The sequence below is a fragment of the Vombatus ursinus genome, unplaced genomic scaffold (genome assembly GCF_900497805.2).
Source record: "Vombatus ursinus unplaced genomic scaffold, bare-nosed wombat genome assembly UNPS02014798.1, whole genome shotgun sequence".
Taxonomy (NCBI): Eukaryota; Metazoa; Chordata; class Mammalia; order Diprotodontia; family Vombatidae; genus Vombatus; species Vombatus ursinus.
Window position 1 is genome coordinate 26,359,691 of NW_020954576.1, and position 20,371 is coordinate 26,380,061.

Below are 20,371 nucleotides of genomic sequence, written 5' to 3' on the forward strand. Positions count from 1 at the left end.
TTGGAAGACTTATAATCTATGGTCAATACAATGATCAATCATTCTGGAAGACTGATGATAAATTTTGTAAAGAGGTGAAAGATTTTATTTGCAGAATAAGACATGCATTTTCTTACATGACCAATGTGTGGATTCATTTTTGCTTTACTATACAAATTTGTTACAAGGGAAGCCTTTTTTTTTTTTGCAGGGAGAGACAGACATGGGGGGATGGGACAGAAGTGATAATGATACCTACCGAAAAAGGAAAAGAAAGAAAAAAGCCTAGATCAATCATAAAAAAACCTAAACCACACTTATAAGGTGACACAAATGGGCAATGTTGAAACTATCACGTTAAATTTAACAAAAGATTTAAAAAATTATACATAACAACTTTTCATAATATCATAAACAATCATCTTTTCCTATTCTTTACACAAGGAAACATTCATGTTTATTGATTTTTGTTAAGTTCATAAAATGAAAAAAAAAATAGCAACATGGGATACAATGCCCAACCCTGGCAGAAAGTACTATGTAGCACCATATTCCCACATTTCATTTTTAGTTTTCTGTCTCTTATTTTGTGTTGTGATAGGTTATTTGGTCATTTTTTCAGAAATGGTAATCTCATTTATAGTAAGTTTCATATAAGAGATTGGCTCTTGAAACATAATTTTAAGTAAAACTCGTATTTCTAGGAGTATAACCCCAGTTTTAATCAATAAAAGGTATATTTCTAATTTTAATTCCTTTATTAATACATTATGAATGATAACTCTCATGGCATTCATAACTGTGTCATTTGAATTATAACCTAAAATACCACTTCTGATTTATCTGATGTCTGAAAAAAGTCAATGATTTAGGCAAAAGTAAACTGTTTGAACATTCCCTCCTCAAAACAGAGGCAATTCTCAAAAGGCAACGGGAAAGGTTCGGACAATATAGCAATATTAAAATCAATATGTGGATGAAATTACTGAAAGGCACTCTCTTTAGGGCTAGTTTCCAAGACTACCTGGGAGTTTCAACTGGCACATAAAGTCACAAACTACTAGATTAAAAGTACGATTTCACAATAAATACAGGTTCTTGCTCCTGATTTAGTCATTCTTTCGTAGTTTAACACTATCTTTGAAAACCTTTCACACCAATTCTATTACCCTTAAGAGGCAATGGAGTCTTGGAATGACAGTTTAACAGATCTTCTGTGATTAGTCTGTGAGGAGGCTAGAGTTTAGTTGTGTTGACTGAAGGGAAAACAAACAAGGACTAAGAGAATTCAATTCCTGAGAGAATAGAGTTTATCCTTTATCTTAAGAAAAAATATGAAGAGAATTCTTGGGAAGATTCTTTAATTAGCTTCTTAGGAAAACTGTGTTGGGACTGTTTCTAGAATTAAGAAGCTGAAAGTCATAGTAATAGTTAAAAGTGACTTTAGATAATATCCGTGGGCCAGGCACTGTGCTAAATGCTTTACAAAAATTATCTCATTTGAGCCTCACAACAACTCTGAGCTATAGGTAACTGTTATCAGCCCCATCTTACAGTTGAGGAAAATAAGGCAAACAGGTTAAGTGACTTATTCAGGGTTGTACCGCTAGTAAGTGTCTTTATGGGAAAAGAAGCTTATCTAGTTTATTTAATAAATGATATTTAGCAAGTTGGGGCAGGGTATTAGAGATAATTGGTTAATAAGAGATATTACAATTTCAGTAATTAATGTAAAAATATCAGAACATAACCCCTTAATTATATTAGAAACTTAGATGAAAATGAATAATGCGAATGAGCTAGTAACAGAAGGATGATTACTTCACCTGGGCTTACACATGTGATGTTTGACCTTGAACCCTGCTACAACTGAAAATCTCCCAATCCTTGAGTCCAGCCTGAAGGTTGATTTTCCAGGATAAGAACTATTTACTTACTATTCTTTACTTAACACCTTCTTTGTTACTTTAAATTGTGTCTATCCTGAAGCATACAGTATATAAGATATTAAAATGGTAAATTCTTGCAAGTAACTAATGATTCTCATACTTACCTTTATCTAGCATATAAATCATACGCATCCATCTTGTGACACTCTTCTGGATGAAATCTACATTAATATTGGCAAAAATGCTGTTCTTCCACACATGAGACAGATTCCCCCATTCCACTTGCGTTTCCCATAATATTTTCCTCAAAGTTAAGTCACATTCAATTTCTGAGATCTCTGACATCACAGTGTGTGCAATATTCCGCTCTAAAGCTACAGTTTTCATTGCAGTAGAACTCTCAAAACGATCTTGATAATTTGAATAAGTCTGAGCTTTGTTGGATAGAACCGAAGCTTCTTTTGAGAGGGTCTCAATAATTTCCAAGGCAGTTACTGGCCTAGTAGCGGGATGTGTAAGAACAGGGTTTCTTACCTAAGTAACAATAAAAAACAATTCCGTGACCAATGAATTCAGAAATCAAGTTAATTTTTTTTTAAAGTAAGACTAAATTGGTAACCAGCAAGAGATCCAGGGGCTGGTCATTGTTCTATCATTGACAAGCTCTGTGAGCTTAATCATTTCAACAACCAGTCATTAAATGCCTACTGTGTGTGAGGAGCTACTTTAGAAACTGAGGATACAAAGACGAAATAAGTCAACCTGACCTCCAGAAATCTATAATTTCAGAGGCTATAAGATGACTACGCAAACATTTATGATTCAAATGAGAATATTTCAACATAGTTGAATATTTGGGCAAGGAAAGGACTGACATTCGATGATTGCTTCAAGGGGAAAAAAATGACTTTCAGTTTGAAAAGATTAGAAAAGGTATTATCGAAGCATAACATGAAACAGGGAGGGATTGCAATGAGCAGAGATGAGGGATTCTGATAAGAGGGATTCCATTTGGGGCATGGAATTGAGAGAGGGTTGTATAGGAATGGGGGTCAAAGAATAGTCCAATCTGGCTGGAATATAAAGTGCATTAGGGAAAGAGCATGAGATAAAATCATAAAGGTGGATTGGAGAAATACATTGGAGAACATTGAATGCCAGAATAAGGAATTTGTACTGTACGATGGGAAGCTGTAGGAGATTTTAGTGCAGAAAATTAATGTGATGGGAGCTCTACACAAAGATGATACTATGAACGACAGAGTTTATGACATAGTGGAAGGAGAGAAGATAATAAAAATCTTGAAATAGGATGGAGAAAATGGGAGTGGAATAGAGGGTAATTTTAAAAGATTCTGCAGAGAGAGAACTGATAGGATTTCGAAACTGCATGAGGAAGAGGAAGTCAAAGATGACTATCTGGATGGATATCTACTGGAGTTCTCTGATGAGAGGAGAGTAGCAGACAAATTTCTTTACTTGTCTAAGTAGCCGTATTCTTTTTCAGCAGGCAGGGGATGCAATGAGATGAATAGCTAGTTTGGATTTGATTCTTACCAATAAAGAGAAACTGATCAGTGAATGGTGAATGAGAATGATGGTCACTAAAGATCACCATAGGTTCATCAGGAACAGATAATAAAAGACTAAACTCACATTTTTTTAAATAAAGTCTTAGATTGACAGAACAGATCATAGAAATACTTGTATATGCCTGGACCATGACTGGCCCTAGACAAAGTCTTCTTCAGTGACCTCATGCACAAAATATAGATGATAAGACTATATTTAGCCAGAAATAAGTTAAGACTCAGAGTTGACTGAAAGTGTGCCTGAAAGAAAAGTAAGAGAAAATATCAGCCTAGATTGTCTTGTGTTGTGTTACAGCCCTCTGCCCTTTGGTCCTGTTCCAGTTAATATTTTTATCAACGACTTGGATAAAGACAGCTGGCAAATATGCCAAATATCAAATTTTTCAGTTAATGAGGAGTGAGGAGGAATAGATGATACATTGGATGACAGGATCTGGATCCCAAAAGATTTCAATAGGCCAGAGATATAAGCCAAATCTAATAACATGAAATTCAATAGGAAGAAATATAAATTATTTTAATTAGGTAAAAGAATTTAACAGACGTGACTAGATAGCAGTTCATGTCAAAGAGTCTTGGGTGTTTCAGTAGACTCCAAGTTCAATAAAGATCAATAAATGATATGACAGACAAAACTGCTACTATAATTTTAAACTGCATTAAGAAGAAAAAAAAGTATCCAGAAGAGGAAAATAATATCCAAGTCATTAAGAATGAAGACAGTGAATGAGTTGGAGAAGATGTCCATAAAGCAGCTAACAAGGTCATTGAGAAATCTAAGGAGAGAGGAATATAACTGGAGGACATGAACTTCAAAGAGGGAGAGGCTATTAAAAGTACCAGAAATAAATTCTGCACGCTCTCCAGCTCTCAGTTTTTTCATCTAAATAATCTTAACGGCCCCTTTCAGTTCTGTGCTCTAGGAGTCCATTATTGACATAGGTAATCATCATCTGAGATAGTTGTTATTAATTATTGTATAAAGCATTTAGCCTAAGGGATAGTATAATCTGAACTCACACCACCCTTAGAACACTCTCATTTGACCACATATTGTCTTGTATTAGAGTTTTTTTTTTTTTATCTTTCATGTGGAGATTCTGAGGATAGGGACCATGTATTTCATTTTCCCATCTCTCCCCTCCCTCCTCCTGGGCTTGAACGTAGGAGGTACTCAACAAATATTTGTTGAATGGATGCATGAATGAATCAGGAGGTTCTTATTACCATATTAGTTCAAAGTGATGAAAGGTTAAGTAATTGCTCACACTGTATTATGTACATAATGGTCATTCAACAAATGTTGGTGATAATGATGAGATGAATAGATGTACAAAATCATAAAGACACTAAAAACACTTGACAGGCATCTAATGAAACAGTATTTTACTAACAAAAACTGTAAATGTGTGTTTTGTGTAAGGACCACTTACATTTAATGTAATAATGCACTAACTAAAAATTATATGCATCATGGTCACATTTGATGCCAGTAAGATTTATATGGGAGTAAGCCAGAGCTCTCCCCACACAAATACAGAGTTAGCTCTGGCCCATTCTCACACTGGCATGCTTTTACCAGAAGATAAAATCCTGGGCAGAAGAGACTAGATTATGTAGTAGAATGAAATAGCTGTTTTAAAACTTGGTACTCTGCTTAAAAGTGTTCTGACATGTTCTTAGGAAAATGTTCAGTCTTTTGAAATTAGGCTTTCTGTCTAAAAAAGCTCAGTTATATACCTGAAATGCTGCAACAGGAACTGAAAACTGAGTAGAATAATAGCTTGAATGTATGCAGCATATTACAGTTACAAATCATCTGACAATTATGACTTCATTTGGTCCTCACAAGAACCTTGAGGTAGGATGAATAAATATTACTCTACTCTTTTTACAGATGGGGAAACTGAGTTTCAGAATGTTTAAGTGACTAACTCAAGGCCACAGAAATAACAACAGAAAAGGCAAAGATGAATCAGAATCAAAAAATTGTACAGGTGGAGAGCATCTAGTCCAAACCTCTTATTGTTCAGATAGGAACTATCTGAAACTACTGGTTTCAGATATATTGCCCAGGTAGATAAAATGACTTGCTTGAGGTTATATTGTCAGTAAGTGGCAGACATGAGCCCAGTGCTTACAGGTTCTTTCCACATGGAACTTTTGTACCAGATCTGCATTTCAAGAGGCAGCAACCATGACAGTACAGGGGTTTCTCATCAAGTGAGCTGGGGAATGGGAAAACATCAGAACCATCAGAGTTCCCCTGGAGCAGCAATTGAAAGCAACACTGATGTGAAGTCTTTCTCCATAGGCTTTTGGTTACAGCAGATCTGTCCTAGTCCCCCTTAGGCTCTGATACTTTCACTGTGAGGAAGCAACATAGGGGATGGGGTGAACTGTTAACTTAGAAAATGAGAATTTTAATTACTAGTCAAATCACCAGGATATTTTTACTGGTACAATTAATGTAATAAATTTGGCCATCATTAGGGCCATAATATAATAAGCTAAGCTACAGTAATGGTAGGATTATTAGAGGCAGTTAGGTAACACAGTGAATAGATAGAATGCTCGACTTGGGAGTCAAGAAGACTTGAGTTTGAATACTACCTGCCTCAAATTCTTACTAGTTGTGTGACTCAGGGCAAATCATTCCACCTCTCTCAGCCTCAGTTTCCTCATCTGTAAAATGTGGATAATAATAGAACCAACTTCAAAGGGCTTCTTTAAGGATCAAATAAGATAACATATGTAAAGTGTTTTGCAGCCCTCAAAGTGTTATGTAAATGTATTACAGAACTTTACAAAAAATATACTTACCCAAGGAGAGTCACACCTTAAGATACAGAATGCTCATTTTATTTATTTTAAATATTGGTAGGGTGATGTGTTCATGATTGTATTTCTGGGCTGGTCATTTATGTAGCCCTTTTTGTTCTGAGAAATCTAGTTTCTTAGAATGGCCAAATTTCACCACAGGCAGGGATCTTCAAGATGATTTAATAAAACTCTTTCACTTTACAGGTAAGTAAACTGATCTGGAGAGGTTTAGTGATTTGTCCAAAGTCACACAGTTGCTTCGGGGAAAAACTGAAATGAGAATCTGGGTTCATTTTTGCACCCCATTATATTGCTTCCATAGGATGTTTTATCTATCTTTGTCACATCTGAAGAGGGGCCAGGATTATCAACTCCATTTTGGGATGTAGAAATTGAAGTACAATAACTTATCCAACGTCAGTTAATCAGTAACAACACTTGTACCCTGGTCTTTTGACTCAATCTAATAATCCTTCATAGCAGCTAGGTGGTGCAGTGGATAGAGTGCCAGGCCTGGAGTCAAGAAAACCTGAGCTCAAATTTGTCTCAGACACTTACTAGCTGTGTGGCCCTGAGCAAGTCACTTAACTCTTTTTGCTTCATTTCCTCATGGGTAACATGAGCTGGAGAAGAAATGACAAACCACTTCCAGTATCTTTGCCAGGAAAACCCCAAATGGCATCATGAAGAGTCAGACACGACTGAAAAACGACTGAACAACAACAAGCCTTTTCCCAAAAAATACAACCAATATCTTCAAATATTTTTTTAAAAATCTATTTACTTATTCATCCATATACAGATTTAAATGAGATATAATATTTATTTCTTATAAAAGAAACTTACCTTGCCCCTCAGGTCTCTAACTTCATTTTGCAGAGTGAGCACATACTCATCCAAATTTGACTTAAATTTAATAAAAGCGTTATCCTTATTTGCTTCATGAAATTTAAAAGCTGATTTAAGTTGATTATATTTGAAAAGAAGGACCTGAAGCAGTGCAACTTGCTCTGGTGAAATATTGACATTGTAGTGTTTCGTGATTGAATACATTTGGGAGACAATATAATATTCTCTATCTAGTGAAGGCATTTTTGAAGAAATATAATCTAAGAAAATCAAGTGTTCCATGAATTCTTCCACACCTGTGAGTTCACTGTCAAGCTTTAACAGCGATGACTGGATAACCTGGAATAGTCAAAAACATTAATTATAATGTTACCATTGCAAATTTATGTTACACATCCTCAACTGGGCCTTTACTACTCAACACATATCCCACTCGGCACAGTGACTTTTTCAAGTCTTTTCGTTCTTCCTCAAGCCTCCCAAAGGTTCTCTCTCTTCTCTCAGCTGAAAACTTTGTTTCATATTTTATGGAAAAAATTGAGGCCATTTGCTGGTTCCTCCCTTTCTTCTCTTTCATCTTATATCATTTATATACCTTTTGCCATTATCTCTTCTTTTACCCTGTCTCACACAAAGAGGTAGCTTTATTCCTTACCTTTAATTTTAATTTTTTATTTTAATTTTTCTCAGTTACTTGTAAACATAGAATTTTTGACATTCATTTTTTAAAATTTTGAGTTTCAAATTTTTTCTCTCCCTCCCACTCTTCTCCCCTCCTTGAGAAGGCAAGCAATAGCCTTACTCCTTACCAAGGCAAATTCCTTTACCTGTACAAGTGAAAATATTCCCTCCAATCTCCTCCAAAAGATTGCTCTCTTTGTCATCTCCATTCTTCCAATTATCTTTAATCTTTCTTCATCTATTGGCTCCTTGCCTACTACCAAAAAATATAACTCTTTCTCCTCTGTTCTCAAAAAAAATCCTCATTTGATTCTTCCATCCCTGTTAACTCTTGTTTTATATCTCTTCTGTCTTTTGTGGCTAAACTCCTTCAGAAAGCCACTTTCTCTCCTCTCACTTTCTTCTTAACCCCTTACAACCTGGCTTCCTGTCTTACCATTCCACTCAAAACTGCTCTCTCCAAAGTTACCAAAGATTTCTGAAGTGTCAAATCCAGTGGTCTTTCCTCCGTTCTCATTCTCCTCGACTTTTCTGCAGCCTTGGATTGCTTTTCATCACTCTCCTCTTTAATACTCTCTTCTCTCTAGGTTTTCAGGACATCACTCTCTCTTGCTTCTCCTCCCACCTATCAGACTGCTCCTTTTCAGTCTCTGGCTGGGTTTTCATCCAGGTCACCCACTCTTACCACAAGTGTCCCACAGGGCTCTCTCCTGGGCCCTCTTCTGTTCTCTCTTTACACTACTTGACTTGTGATCTTATCAGCTCCCATGGATTTAAAGATGATCTCTATGCTGATAATTCTCAAATCTACCTATCCTGCCCCAACCTCTCTGCTCACCTCCAATCTAGCATCTCCAACATCCTTTCAGACATCTCAATTGGATGTCCAATAGACATCTTAAACCCAACAAGACCAAAGCCAGACTCATTACCTTTTTCCCGAAACCCTCACCTCTTTAAAACTTCACTATTACCATCAAGGGCACGAGCATCCTCCCAGACTCTGACTTGTAGCCTAGGCGTTATCCTTGACTCTCCACTATCTCTTACCCCTTGTACCCAATCTGTTGCCAAGGTCTGTCAATTTTACCTTTGCAACATCTCTTGAATATGCCCTCTTCTCTCCTCTGAAACTTCCACCAGTCAGTAAGTCAATAAACATTTATTGAGTATCTACTACATGCCAGGCACTATATTAAGCATTGGGAGTACAAAAAAGGGGCAAAAGACAGTCCTTGCCCTCAAGGGAACTCACAGTCTAACGGGGGAGACGATAAGTAAACCAATATGAACGAACAAGCAATAAACAGGATGAATAGTGAAAAATTTAAAAGACAGAAGGCACTAGAATCAAGAAGGATTAAGACAGGTTTTTTGTTGAGGATAGAATTTTAGTTGAGACTTGAAGGAAGCCAGAGGAACCGGAATGCAGGGATGAGGAGGGAGAGCATTCCAGGAGTGGGGTATAGATAGCCAGAGAAAATGTCTGGAACTGAGAGATGTCTTGTTTGTGGAACATCAGAAGCCAGTATCACTGAATCAAAGAGTACATGGCAGAGAGGAAGGTGTAAAATAACTGGAAAGGTAGGAAAGACATAGATTTTGAAGGACTTTTAATGCCAAACAGGTGATAAGGAGCCACTAAAGTTTATTAAGTAGGAGGATGACATGACTGGATGACAGTGCTTTAGGAAAATCACTTTGGTGGCTGAAGGAAGGATGGATTGGAACGAGGAGAGACTTGAGGCAGGCCCCAGCAGACCATTTCAATAGACCAGGAAGGAAGAAAGGAAAGGAGGAGGGAAGCAAGGGAGGAGGGAAGCAAGGAAGGAGGGAAGGAAGTAGGGACAGAAAGGAGGATAAAGGGAAGGTGATGAGGGTCTAAGTGGTGACAATATCAGAGGAAAGAAGGGGCATATATGAAAGGGGGTGCACAGGCTAAATTGACAGGCTTTGGCAACAGATTGAATATTGGGGGGAGAGGGTGCAGTGAGAGACAGTGAGGAATGAAAAACAACTACTAAGTTGTAAGCCTTAGGGACTGGGAGGATGGTGTTGCTCTCAAAAGTTATAGGGAAGTTGGAGCAGGAGAAGTTGGGAGGGAAGAATGGGCATTTAGGGGAAAAGATAATAAGTAATAAAAGATAATGAGGTTATTTTAAGAGGTTAAGAAGAGAGTGAGAGGAAAGTGGAGCGATACCTTGGCAAATACTCTTATCACCTCATACTTGGACCACTACAATAGTGTGCTGGCGAGTCTGCCTACCCCAAGTGTTTCTCAGCTCCAATCCATCCTCCATTCAGCTGCCAAAGTTATTCTCCTAAAATACAAGTCCAACCATGTCACCACCCTGCTCACTAAACTTCAGTGGTTCTCTGTCACCTCCAGGATCAAGTACAAAATCCTCCATTTGGTGTTCAAAGTCCTTTGAACCTAACTTTCTGCCCTAGCTTTCCAGTCTTCTTATACCTTACAACTACAATGTATTCTTTCATTCAACGGCACTGGTCTCCTTACTGTACCTCAAACAAGACCTGTCAGTTCTGGGCATTTTCTTTGCCCGTGTCTGGAACACTCCCTTTCCTCAGCTCTGCCACCTGAATTCCCTGGCTTTGTTCAAGTTTCAAGTAAATTCCTATTTTCTATAGGATGCCTTTCCCAAATCCTTTTAAAGTCTAGTAACCCTAATCCTAAATGCCTCCCCTCTGTTAATTATTTATAGCATTTTTGTACAGATTTGTTTCCTTATTGTCTTCTCCATCAGATTGTGAGCTCCTTGATGGAAAGGACTGTCTTTTGCCTCTTTTTGTATCCCCATTGCTTAGCATAACATCTAGCACATAGTCGGTACATAATAAATGTTTATAGATAGACTGACTATGGACAAGATGAGGAGCCTCAAGCCATGGCCTGGAGTTATAGATGAGATGCACTTTAAAGGAAGACAATGAAGAACTGATATGAAATGTAATAATGTCTATTCAGCAGTCCTGCAAAATGTATATTATCTTGACTTTTTAAGTATTGGGAGTTGTTTACCAGGTTACAAGGAAGATTAATATTGTTTAGTTATTGCTGCTTAGCAAATTTAAGGCATGCCCCTTAAATATATGAGGAGTTTGGCTGATAAAAGGGGCAGAAAATAGTTTGCAATAATAATAGCTACCATTTACATGGTATTTTGAAGTTTGTAAAATGCTTTATTCATATTAACTTATTTGACCCTCACAACAACTCCATATGGCAGGTGTTACGAAAAGTAAATTTTTTTGTTTGTTTTTTAGGCAATTGGAGTTAAGTGACTTGCCCAAGGTCACACAGCTAGTAAGTGTCAAGTGTTTGGTCTGAGGTCAGATTTGAACTCAGGCCCTCCTGACTTGAGGGCTGATGCCCTCAAGAGCTTGAGTGCTCTATCCACTGCGCCACCTAACTGCCCCCAAAAGTAAATTTTTATGTAAAGACAAAGAATTAAATCAACTTGCAACATACTGCCCCCTTTTTGCATAAGTAACTTGGCTATAAAAACGTGCAGGAAAGGAAATTTTCTTTATGAAAAAACCGCTAAAATGAAAATGTGAAGACACAGTCTTCAGAAAAGACAATTAGGAGGTGGAGTAGATATAACTGAGAGGACATATTCAAAGATAGAAAAGTGACTGAGGTTAAAGAATAATGTGATTCCTCAGTTCATTTTCATGTGATGGTTTTTAGAGTTTGAGAGGTTAAAATTCACAAAGTGATGAGTGAAATAAATCATGTAGAGACTCTGGGATGATTAAATAAGGTTTGTTAGTCTTCTAAGATTGATTTTATTTCATAGGGGAAAGATGTATCATGGACCACCAAGAAACTCTTATTTGAGCCATTGAGAATGAAGAACCCAGCAAAAACAAAAACAAAAAAGAGAAATAGATAACAGAGGTAAGAAGAGCTGAAGAGGAAGACAGCAGGAAGCAGTTGGGAGGATAGCAGAGGAGTCCTCTAACAAGAGGGTTTCAGATGCTGTACTTGAAGAGGTGGGGTAGGCTGGTCTGAGGGCAATTGCTGTTTTAAAGCCTCTCTCAACAGTGCTGAAAGTCATATGTTTGCCTAGGCTATAGATCTTCAAATCACATTTAAAATGCACATCTTACTGAGTGTGATACCTAAGGTTCCATGCATTATGTGGCTGAATTTTTTTTCCCTACAATTTTCCCAGTCCCTACCAAGCCTTAGCACTCAGTTGCGGACACAACTGGCAAGATTTTCCTAAGCTTTTACACCTCATCTGGCTTGCTCCTCCCGCTGTCTTTATGAATAATGGTATTCTCATGCAAATGCATGAAAGACCATGTATTCACCTGTCTATTCCCAATAGCTTTTGCCTTTCCTTCTGCCTTCCCTTCTTCATGCACAAATGGAAAAAAAAATTAAAATTTGGATTTTGGGACCTATTTTTTCTTTATCTGTCCTGAGTTTTGGGGAACTAAATTCTCCATCACTTCATACTTAACTAACCACAGGGGAGGGGTCCTCCAGCCCACCATCAGGCAGTGTCTGATTTCTAGCTTGTGGTAGGTGAAGCAGACCCACCCACAGTAATAGCCAGGGGTGAAAGCCCTCAAAATCCTGCCTGGCTCACTTTCGTTAAAAGGAAAATTCTTTGTTCAGGTTTTTGCCTTGATTAATGGGACAGTACTCAGGAAAGGAGAATTAAAAGGAGTTTATTAAAAAAATACATCAAGATAGCAGCACATTGATAGGCTAATCACTAGAGATCATCAAGGGGTTCAAAACGGAGCCAGCTTTAATTGACAAATTTTGTAATGAAATAGAGACAATTTACATAGGTCCACATCAGCATAAGGGAATGAGCCATTGAGTCTCAGCTCTTCCCCAATTGTGACATCCTAAGGAAATGAGATTATACATAAGGGGAATGGACTTCTTTGTGCTGGCTAACAAATAGGGAATGACCCTGCCATGTGCTGGATAGCACGTAATACAAAAGCTGCAGACTAGGTGATGCCTTCCCCCAATAGAGTCTCCCTCAAGACTAATTGATAATAGACCAGGAACAATGGGGTCACTGAATCAGCATAGCTTTCAATAACTAGAAGCGAGCTGAATTCATTTATTGCTCTCTAGTGCTATCTACAAGTTGACAGAGGAGAACCTCTGAGAGTTGCTTGTTGTGTTCTACTACCATCTCTGGCTTCATAGGGAAAAACAGAAGGAAAAAAAGGCAGATTTTGCAGCTACTTTGAGAGACTTGAAGCTAAATGGAATGTAGCATCTTGAAGAGCTGGGTAGGCTTGTCTGTATTGCCCAGAACCAGCCTAAGAGGTTTTGCTTTGAGTTCTGCTTTGCTATAACAATATGCTGAAAGCTAACCATATGGCAGCAAATCCAGTTGCATGAATAGCTGGCTGGATTTGGCTACACTGTCCAGAGAGCCAATCTGGGGAGTTTTGCAAATTCTCTGTCTTACAGAGACTGTTTCATTTTAATAGCATACCATATCTTCAGTCATCTTTTAAGGATTGGTATGGCTTACCACTTCAAGAGTAAAGGAGGAAAAGGATTCCAGTTAGCCAATCAATAAATACTTATTAAGCACCTACTGCTATGAGCCAGACACTGTGCTAAGGATTGGAGACACAAAGAGAGGTAAAAGACAGTCCCTGCTCTCAAGGACCTCCCAGTCTAATGGCTGCCTAAAAGGAGGTAAACCACTTAGATCCAACATATATATTCCAACAAAAACCTTAAATTTATGTCATGCTGAACAAGGACCAATAAATCCAACAAAAAACTAGAGTCAGTGATTTCTTACATCCCAGGAATACACAAAAAGTCAGCCACTTAGGAAAGGAGGCCACCAGCAAAGCACATAAGGCAGAAACCTTCCAGAATGATCAAATATGGGACAGAGACACATGTAGCTTACAAGATTATGTCTAAAGGCAGTGATAGCAGAAGATTCCCTACAAAGGACCCAGGGAGGTCATAATACCCCAGGTTAGAGACAGAAATTTTTAGGAGTGACAGTGTCTAGAGTGTTACAGTTCTGAGATCTAGAAAACCTAGGAACTCTGTCTTGGGAAGCCACAAAGGGCTCCAAACATTCAGCATTGGGACCGTCAAAGATCAAGGGCGGAGCCAGAGGGTCTAGTCCTAGAAGGTGGAAGTCAATGCAAGAATCCAGGGCATCCAGGGTGAAACCAAGCAGGACCAACCACTATATCTAAAAGCACAGCAAAGGTGGATACTTGTATTGTTGTTGTTGTTCAGTGATTTCAGTTACGTCCAATTCTTCATGACCGCATTTGGGGTTTTCTTGCAAAGATACTGGAGTGATTTACCATTTCCTTCTCCAGCTCATTTTACAGATGAGGAAACTGAGGCAAACAGGGTTAAGTAACTTGTCCAGGGTCACACAGATAGCAAGGATCTAGGGCCAGATTTGAACTCAAGTCTTTCTGACTGCAGGTCTATCCACTGTGCCACCTAACTGCCCAAGGGTAGAGACCAGTTCTGGCACAAAGCTTCACTTCAGAAAGTAAATATGGAGAGAAAATACAGAACAAAATAAAAAAAATTATTGTAGACCTAGAGAGCTCCCAAAGAAAAAACAAGAAACAACTGCAATCAGACACTCAAAGGAAAAAAAGTATGTTTTGGACAAGGGTTATAAGAACACCTACAAAAAATACATCAAGAGGTACAAAAATGAAATAAAAGCTCTGGAAGAAAGAATCAGAAAAATAGTTGCAAACAAAAAGTGGTTAACCTTACCCCAAAAATGGACTCACTGTAAAGTAGAATAGAAGAAAGAGAAATCAATCATTTTATGAGAGAACAAGAAATATTATGACACAATCAAAAGATTGAAAAAATAGAAAAAAGTGTAAGCTATCTGGTATCAAAAACAACTGATGTGGAAAACAGGTCAAGGAGATATAATTTAAGAATCATTTGATTCTCTGAAAACCATGATAACTTAAAAAAAAAACTTGGATATTATATTCTAAGAAATTGTCAATTAAAACTGCTTACATCTATTAGAACCAGTGGGTAAAGTGAAGATAGAAAGAATCCACTGATCACCTCCTAAAACTCCAAAAAGAAAATGTCCAAGAATGTCAGGGCCAAAATCTAGAGTTCCCACACAAAAGAAAAGAAAATACTATAAGCACTCAGCAAGAAGTATTTCAAGTACCAAGGATAATACAAGGGTTAGACTTGTGTAAGACCTAGCAGCTTCTACTAGCAGCTTCTGAGAATACAATATTCTGGGAAGATGAAAGAGTAGGTCAGAAAGTTCCAAGCTCTCAAGATTTTCCCCCACAAAAGAGATAAAATAGTGCTTCAGGGCAGACACAGAATGGTAAAAATAAATAAGAGGAGGGGCAGAACAGGGGTCCTCCTCGGACAATCAGAGATCTAAATAAGAAAACCAGAGAGGGTGGGATTGGTTCTGTTCTTAAGATTTTAGGGGGGAAGAGAAGAAGGAAGCAAATAGGAGGAATACTATGGTGGAAGAAAGTATTGCTATTTCTTATAAGTGGATATGAGAGGAGAGAGAGAGAGAGATAAAGATAAAGAGAGAGTATGTGTGTGTGTATTCTTCAGTATATAGATAAACTCACTATTTCTTATAACTTCATATGAGAGAAGGATAAACATATATATGTTTTATATGGATAAACTTGCTATTTCTTATAACTGGGTATGAGAGAAGGGCATATGTGTGTGCATGTATGCTTGAGTATATATATATATAAACTGACTATTTCTTATAATTGGATATGAGAGTAGAAAGGCATATATATGTGTGTATGTACATGTACATATATGCTTGAGTATATAGATACATGTTATTTCTTATAACTGTATGTCAGAGAAGAAAAGTATATATGTGAGTGTGTATGTGTGTGTATATATATGTATTGTACAAATATATGCTTGAGTATATAAACTTTCTATTTCTTATAGAGAGGACACATGTGTATGTATGTATGTATGTATGTATGTGTATACACACATAGAAAAGGATAGGAGAGCTTGTTTCAAATGAACTTCACTCTATAATAATTGCAGCCACAATTAGTATTTTAAGACCCACAGTTTGTTGAAGAGATTTATCAAAGTCAACAGAGAAACAAGCAAGGACAGAGATGGGAGCAGGTTAAGACGGGACAATCCAGGGAAGAGAAGAGCTGGAAGCATCACAAGCTTCCTTATCCTGAAGGGGCAATTAAAAGGGAAAAAATGCAAAGCAAAGGACCAGAATTTAAGGGGATCCTTTATATTGCCTCTTAGACAATAAAAAGCGTGGTGTTTTAATGTAATGGAATATTGTTGGGCCATAAGAACCAACAAAAGAGAATTTCAGAGAATCCTGGGATAGTGTGAAGTGATGAAGAATGAAGGGAGCCAAGCCAGAAGAGCAGTTCATACAAGGACAGCGACACTTGTGTAGAAAAAGAACTCTGAAAGACTTTAAAACTGACCAATTCATTGGTGAGCAATGTTAGCTGGCTAACATTGGATATATGATACCCACTCTTTTGACAGAAAGGTGATGGATTCAAAACACAAAAATTTCCTTTATTTCTCCTGTAACTTTTGGTTAATATTAACCTCACTTGACCATAACCTGTCAGGTTTGTTTTGGACATAACGAATTTGAGATACTTCTGTGCAAAGTCAGCCTGGGCAACTTTATGTTCAAACCATACTTAACCTTTGATTACGTGTGCAGCCAGCCTGCAGGAGACAGTGGTCTAGAAATTCTCTTGCATATTTGTACTTGGACACAGGGAAAACTGAGATGGCATAAAACCCATTTCCCCATACCTATACCAATCAGCATTTTTACCCTTATATGGAAATTGTTTACTCCTGCCTATAAAAGCTGTTCACAGTTTAAAATCAGTGCAGGTCACTCCCCGACTCTTGCTGCCTTGGTGTGCTAATAAACTACCTTTGTCTTATTTCCTTAGTCTACCTCATTGACCAGGGCAAGGCTTTACCCAGGATTTTTTTTTTTTCCTTAACACCTGTGGGTCATCCAGTCTAAAATGTTCAAAGGCAGTTGGTGATGTGGGGACTGAAATTCAAGAGTGAGATTCGAACTGCATTTAGAGATATGGGAGTTATATGTCCAGAAATAACAGAACCCAAGGTAGCGAATAATGTAATCAAATGAGATAGTGTACAGAAAAAAAAAAGAAAGAGAGGAAGGGAGGCTAGGCTCCAGGACAGAAATTAAGGTACAACAAGTTAGTGTACATGACATAGATGGTCTATTGGGATTAAGAAGGAGTAGTCAGATCAGAGAATTAGGAGAGAATAGTGTTATAGAAAACCCAGAAAGGAGATAGTATCCAGAAGGATATATAAAGATATATAAATACATTGTCTTTCTGCACCTTGAATTTATCACCTGTCTGTCAGGAGGTGGGTATTATCCTTCATCACTGATTTTCTGGAATTAAAGTTGGTCACTGTAATGATCAGAGTTCTTAAAAGTCTTTCAAGGTTGTTGGTCTTTATGATTTTGTTGTTGATGTATAAATTGCTTTCCTGATCTAGTTCGTGTCATTCTGCTTAAGTTTCTACAAGTCTTCCTACACTATTTTTAAACCATCTCTTTGGTCATCACTTCTTATTATTCCATTATATCCATTTGACATAATTTGTTCAGTCATTCCACAATTGATGGGCACCCCTTAACCTAGAATTCTTTGCCAAAACAAAAAAAAAGCTGCCACAAATACTTTTGCACATTTAAGACCTTTTTCTCTTTAACTTCTTTGGGGAATAGGCCTAAGAGTGTTTTGACTTTAGTTTCAAATTGTTTTCCAGAACGTGTGCACCAATTTAGTTAAACTAACACATCATTAATGGACCTGTTTTCCCTCAATCTCTCTAACTACCTCTTTATTGCGTCACCTTTGTTAATCTAATTTCTGTGAGGTGGAACCTCAGAGTTAATTTAATTTTTGTTTCTCTAATTTATTAGTCATTTGTAGCATTTTTCATATAACTACTGATTACTTGGATTTTTTCCTTAGAAAACTTCCTGCTCATATCCTTTGACCACTTATCAGTTGGGGAATGGCTCTTGTTCTTGTAAATTTGTAACCAGTTCCTTATATATTTTGGACATAAGACTGTCTTAAGAGAAGCATACTTAAAAGATTTTGTTCCCCAGTTACCCATTTACAGTCTAATCTAAATTGCATTGAATTTCTGTAAACATTTTAAGATTTTATGTCATAAAAGCTATCCAATTTAATCTTCTGTGACCCTCTCTATCCCTTGTTTGGTTATGAACTCTTCCCCTATCCATTGATCAGAAAGGTAATTTATTCCATTCTCCCCTAATTTGTTTATCTTGTCAGTTTTTAATGACTAAGTCATATTAATGTGGAGCTTTTCATGGTAGACAGTGAGATTTTGGTCTATACCTAGTTTCTAGCAGACTGCTTGCTAGTTTCTTCTAGCAGTTTTTGTCAAACAGTGAACACTTACCCTTGTAAACTGGGGTCTCTGGGTTTACCAAAAAAATAAGGTTATTATGTTCATTTGTTTCTGTTTTCAAACAGTTTATATAATATTAGAGTGAATTGTTCTTTGAATATTTGGTAGAATTTCTTGTAAATCCAACTGGTCCAGATTTGTGAGTGAGTGTGTGTGTTTATAGTTTGTTCAATTTATTTTTCAGAGATTGTATCATTTAAATCACCTCTTCCTTATTCTGTTAAGGTAGGAATATTTTTGTAAATATTTATCCATTTTGTTTGTTTTATTATATAATTAGGCAAAATAATTTCTTATTTTATTTCCTAATTTGTATTGAATTCTTTTTTAAAAATTTTGATACTAGAATTTGGCTTTCCTATTCCTTTTTAAAAAATCAAATTAGGTAATGATTTATCAATTTTGTTGTTTTTAAAGCACTGAGTTTTATTTATTAAGTTGATGACTTTGTTTTGTTTGCAATTTTGTTAAGCTTATCTTTGACTTTCAGATATTTCTATTTTGATGTTTATTTGGAGTTTTAAAATTTGTTTTTTTAAATTTTTCTTTTTAGTCATGTGCTCAATTCATTCATTTGTTCTTTATTGCTTTTGTTGATGAAAATCTTTAGAAATAGAAAATTTCCCCTAAGGACTGCTTTAGTTGCATCCCACAATTTTTGGTATGCTGTTTAAGTGCTATCATCACATTAAACAAAATCATGTTTTGCTTCTATGGTTCATTTTCTGACCTACTAATTATTTAGGATTAAGTTATTCAATCTCCAAATAACTTTTAATTTTTTCTTCAGTAGCCTATTATATTGTGGTCAGTAAAAGATATGTTTAATATGTCTAGTTTTCTACATTTGTTTGTAAGGATTTTATGCTCTAATACATAGTTATTTTTTGAAAAGGTGTCATGTAAAACTGTGAAATATATATACACACATACCTTCCTATTCTCATTCAATAATCACCAGATGTCTATAATTTAACTTTTCTAAAATTCTATTCTGCTCTAAATTTATTTTTTGGTTGGATTTGTCTAGGTATGAAAATGGGTATGTTGAAGATCTTTATTATTATAGATTTATTGCCAATTTCTCCCAGTAACCCATTAACTTTTTCTTTAAAAATTTAGATGCTATCATATTTGTTGCATATATATTAAGTATTTATATTAATTCTTTATCTATAATATAGTTCAGCACAATATATCTTCCCTGTTTGTCTCTTCAAATAAAATTTCTCTCTTTCTTTTTTTTCTACTACTGCCTTATCTGAGAGATCATGATTGCTACTCATGCCCTTTTGATTTCAGCAGAAGCATGATAGATAGATTTTTGTTATAACTCTGCATGAATCATCATGTTTCAGGTGTGTTTCTTACAAACAAAAATTCGTTCTGCTATTATGTTCCATTTTGAGGAACACAAATGCATCCCATTTACAATTATGAAGGCCAATTATCTATTTTCCTCCATCCTATAATCATAATTTTCCTTTCTTTCTTTCCTTCTCCTTCTTTACAAAGAGGGTGGTGAGAGAGAAGGAATGAGCTTAATTAGCACTAGTGCTCTATGCCTAATACAATATTTTACTGCTCTCATGCCCCTCTTCTTTTTTTTTGTCCAATATTCAATCACCCACCCTATCTTCCTTTCTTCCTTTCTTCCTTCCATCCTTCCTTCCTAATGACTTTTTGGAATTGATCTTCCAAGGTTAGAGTTTTTGCCTTGTTTTTGCTTAGTGCTAATCTCTCCCTGAATATATTCTATTATTATTTCTTCTCTCCTCCTATTCCTTCTTTTTTCTCACATTTAGTGAAATGTATTTCACCCAAATTTGTGTGTATTCTATCATTCTTTGACCAAGTCAGCTGAAAATGAGGTTCAAGCGTTGCCGCCCCCATTCTTTCCCCCTTTTTTGCATAGTCTTCTATGTGTGCAACCTAGTAATGGAGTTATTCTATTATATAGAGAACTACATGCTTACAAGTTGGAAGTTGGCCTCAGTATCTTGGAGAATATCCTACATACACTGTCT

General features: G+C 36.6%; 1 protein-coding gene across 1 annotated transcript in view; it reads right to left on the reverse strand.

The window, feature by feature from the left end:
* Positions 1 to 20,371, reverse strand: part of LOC114049395 (dynein heavy chain 14, axonemal-like) — a 343,809-nt gene that overhangs the window by 273,774 nt on the left and 49,664 nt on the right. Inside the window, exons 17-18 of the mRNA XM_027870678.1 lie at positions 7,130 to 7,471; positions 2,033 to 2,402 (exon numbers count right to left, since the gene is read on the reverse strand). Of these exons, the coding sequence (XP_027726479.1) occupies positions 2,033 to 2,402; positions 7,130 to 7,471 (712 nt within the window). The remainder of the gene's footprint in view (positions 1 to 2,032; positions 2,403 to 7,129; positions 7,472 to 20,371) is intronic.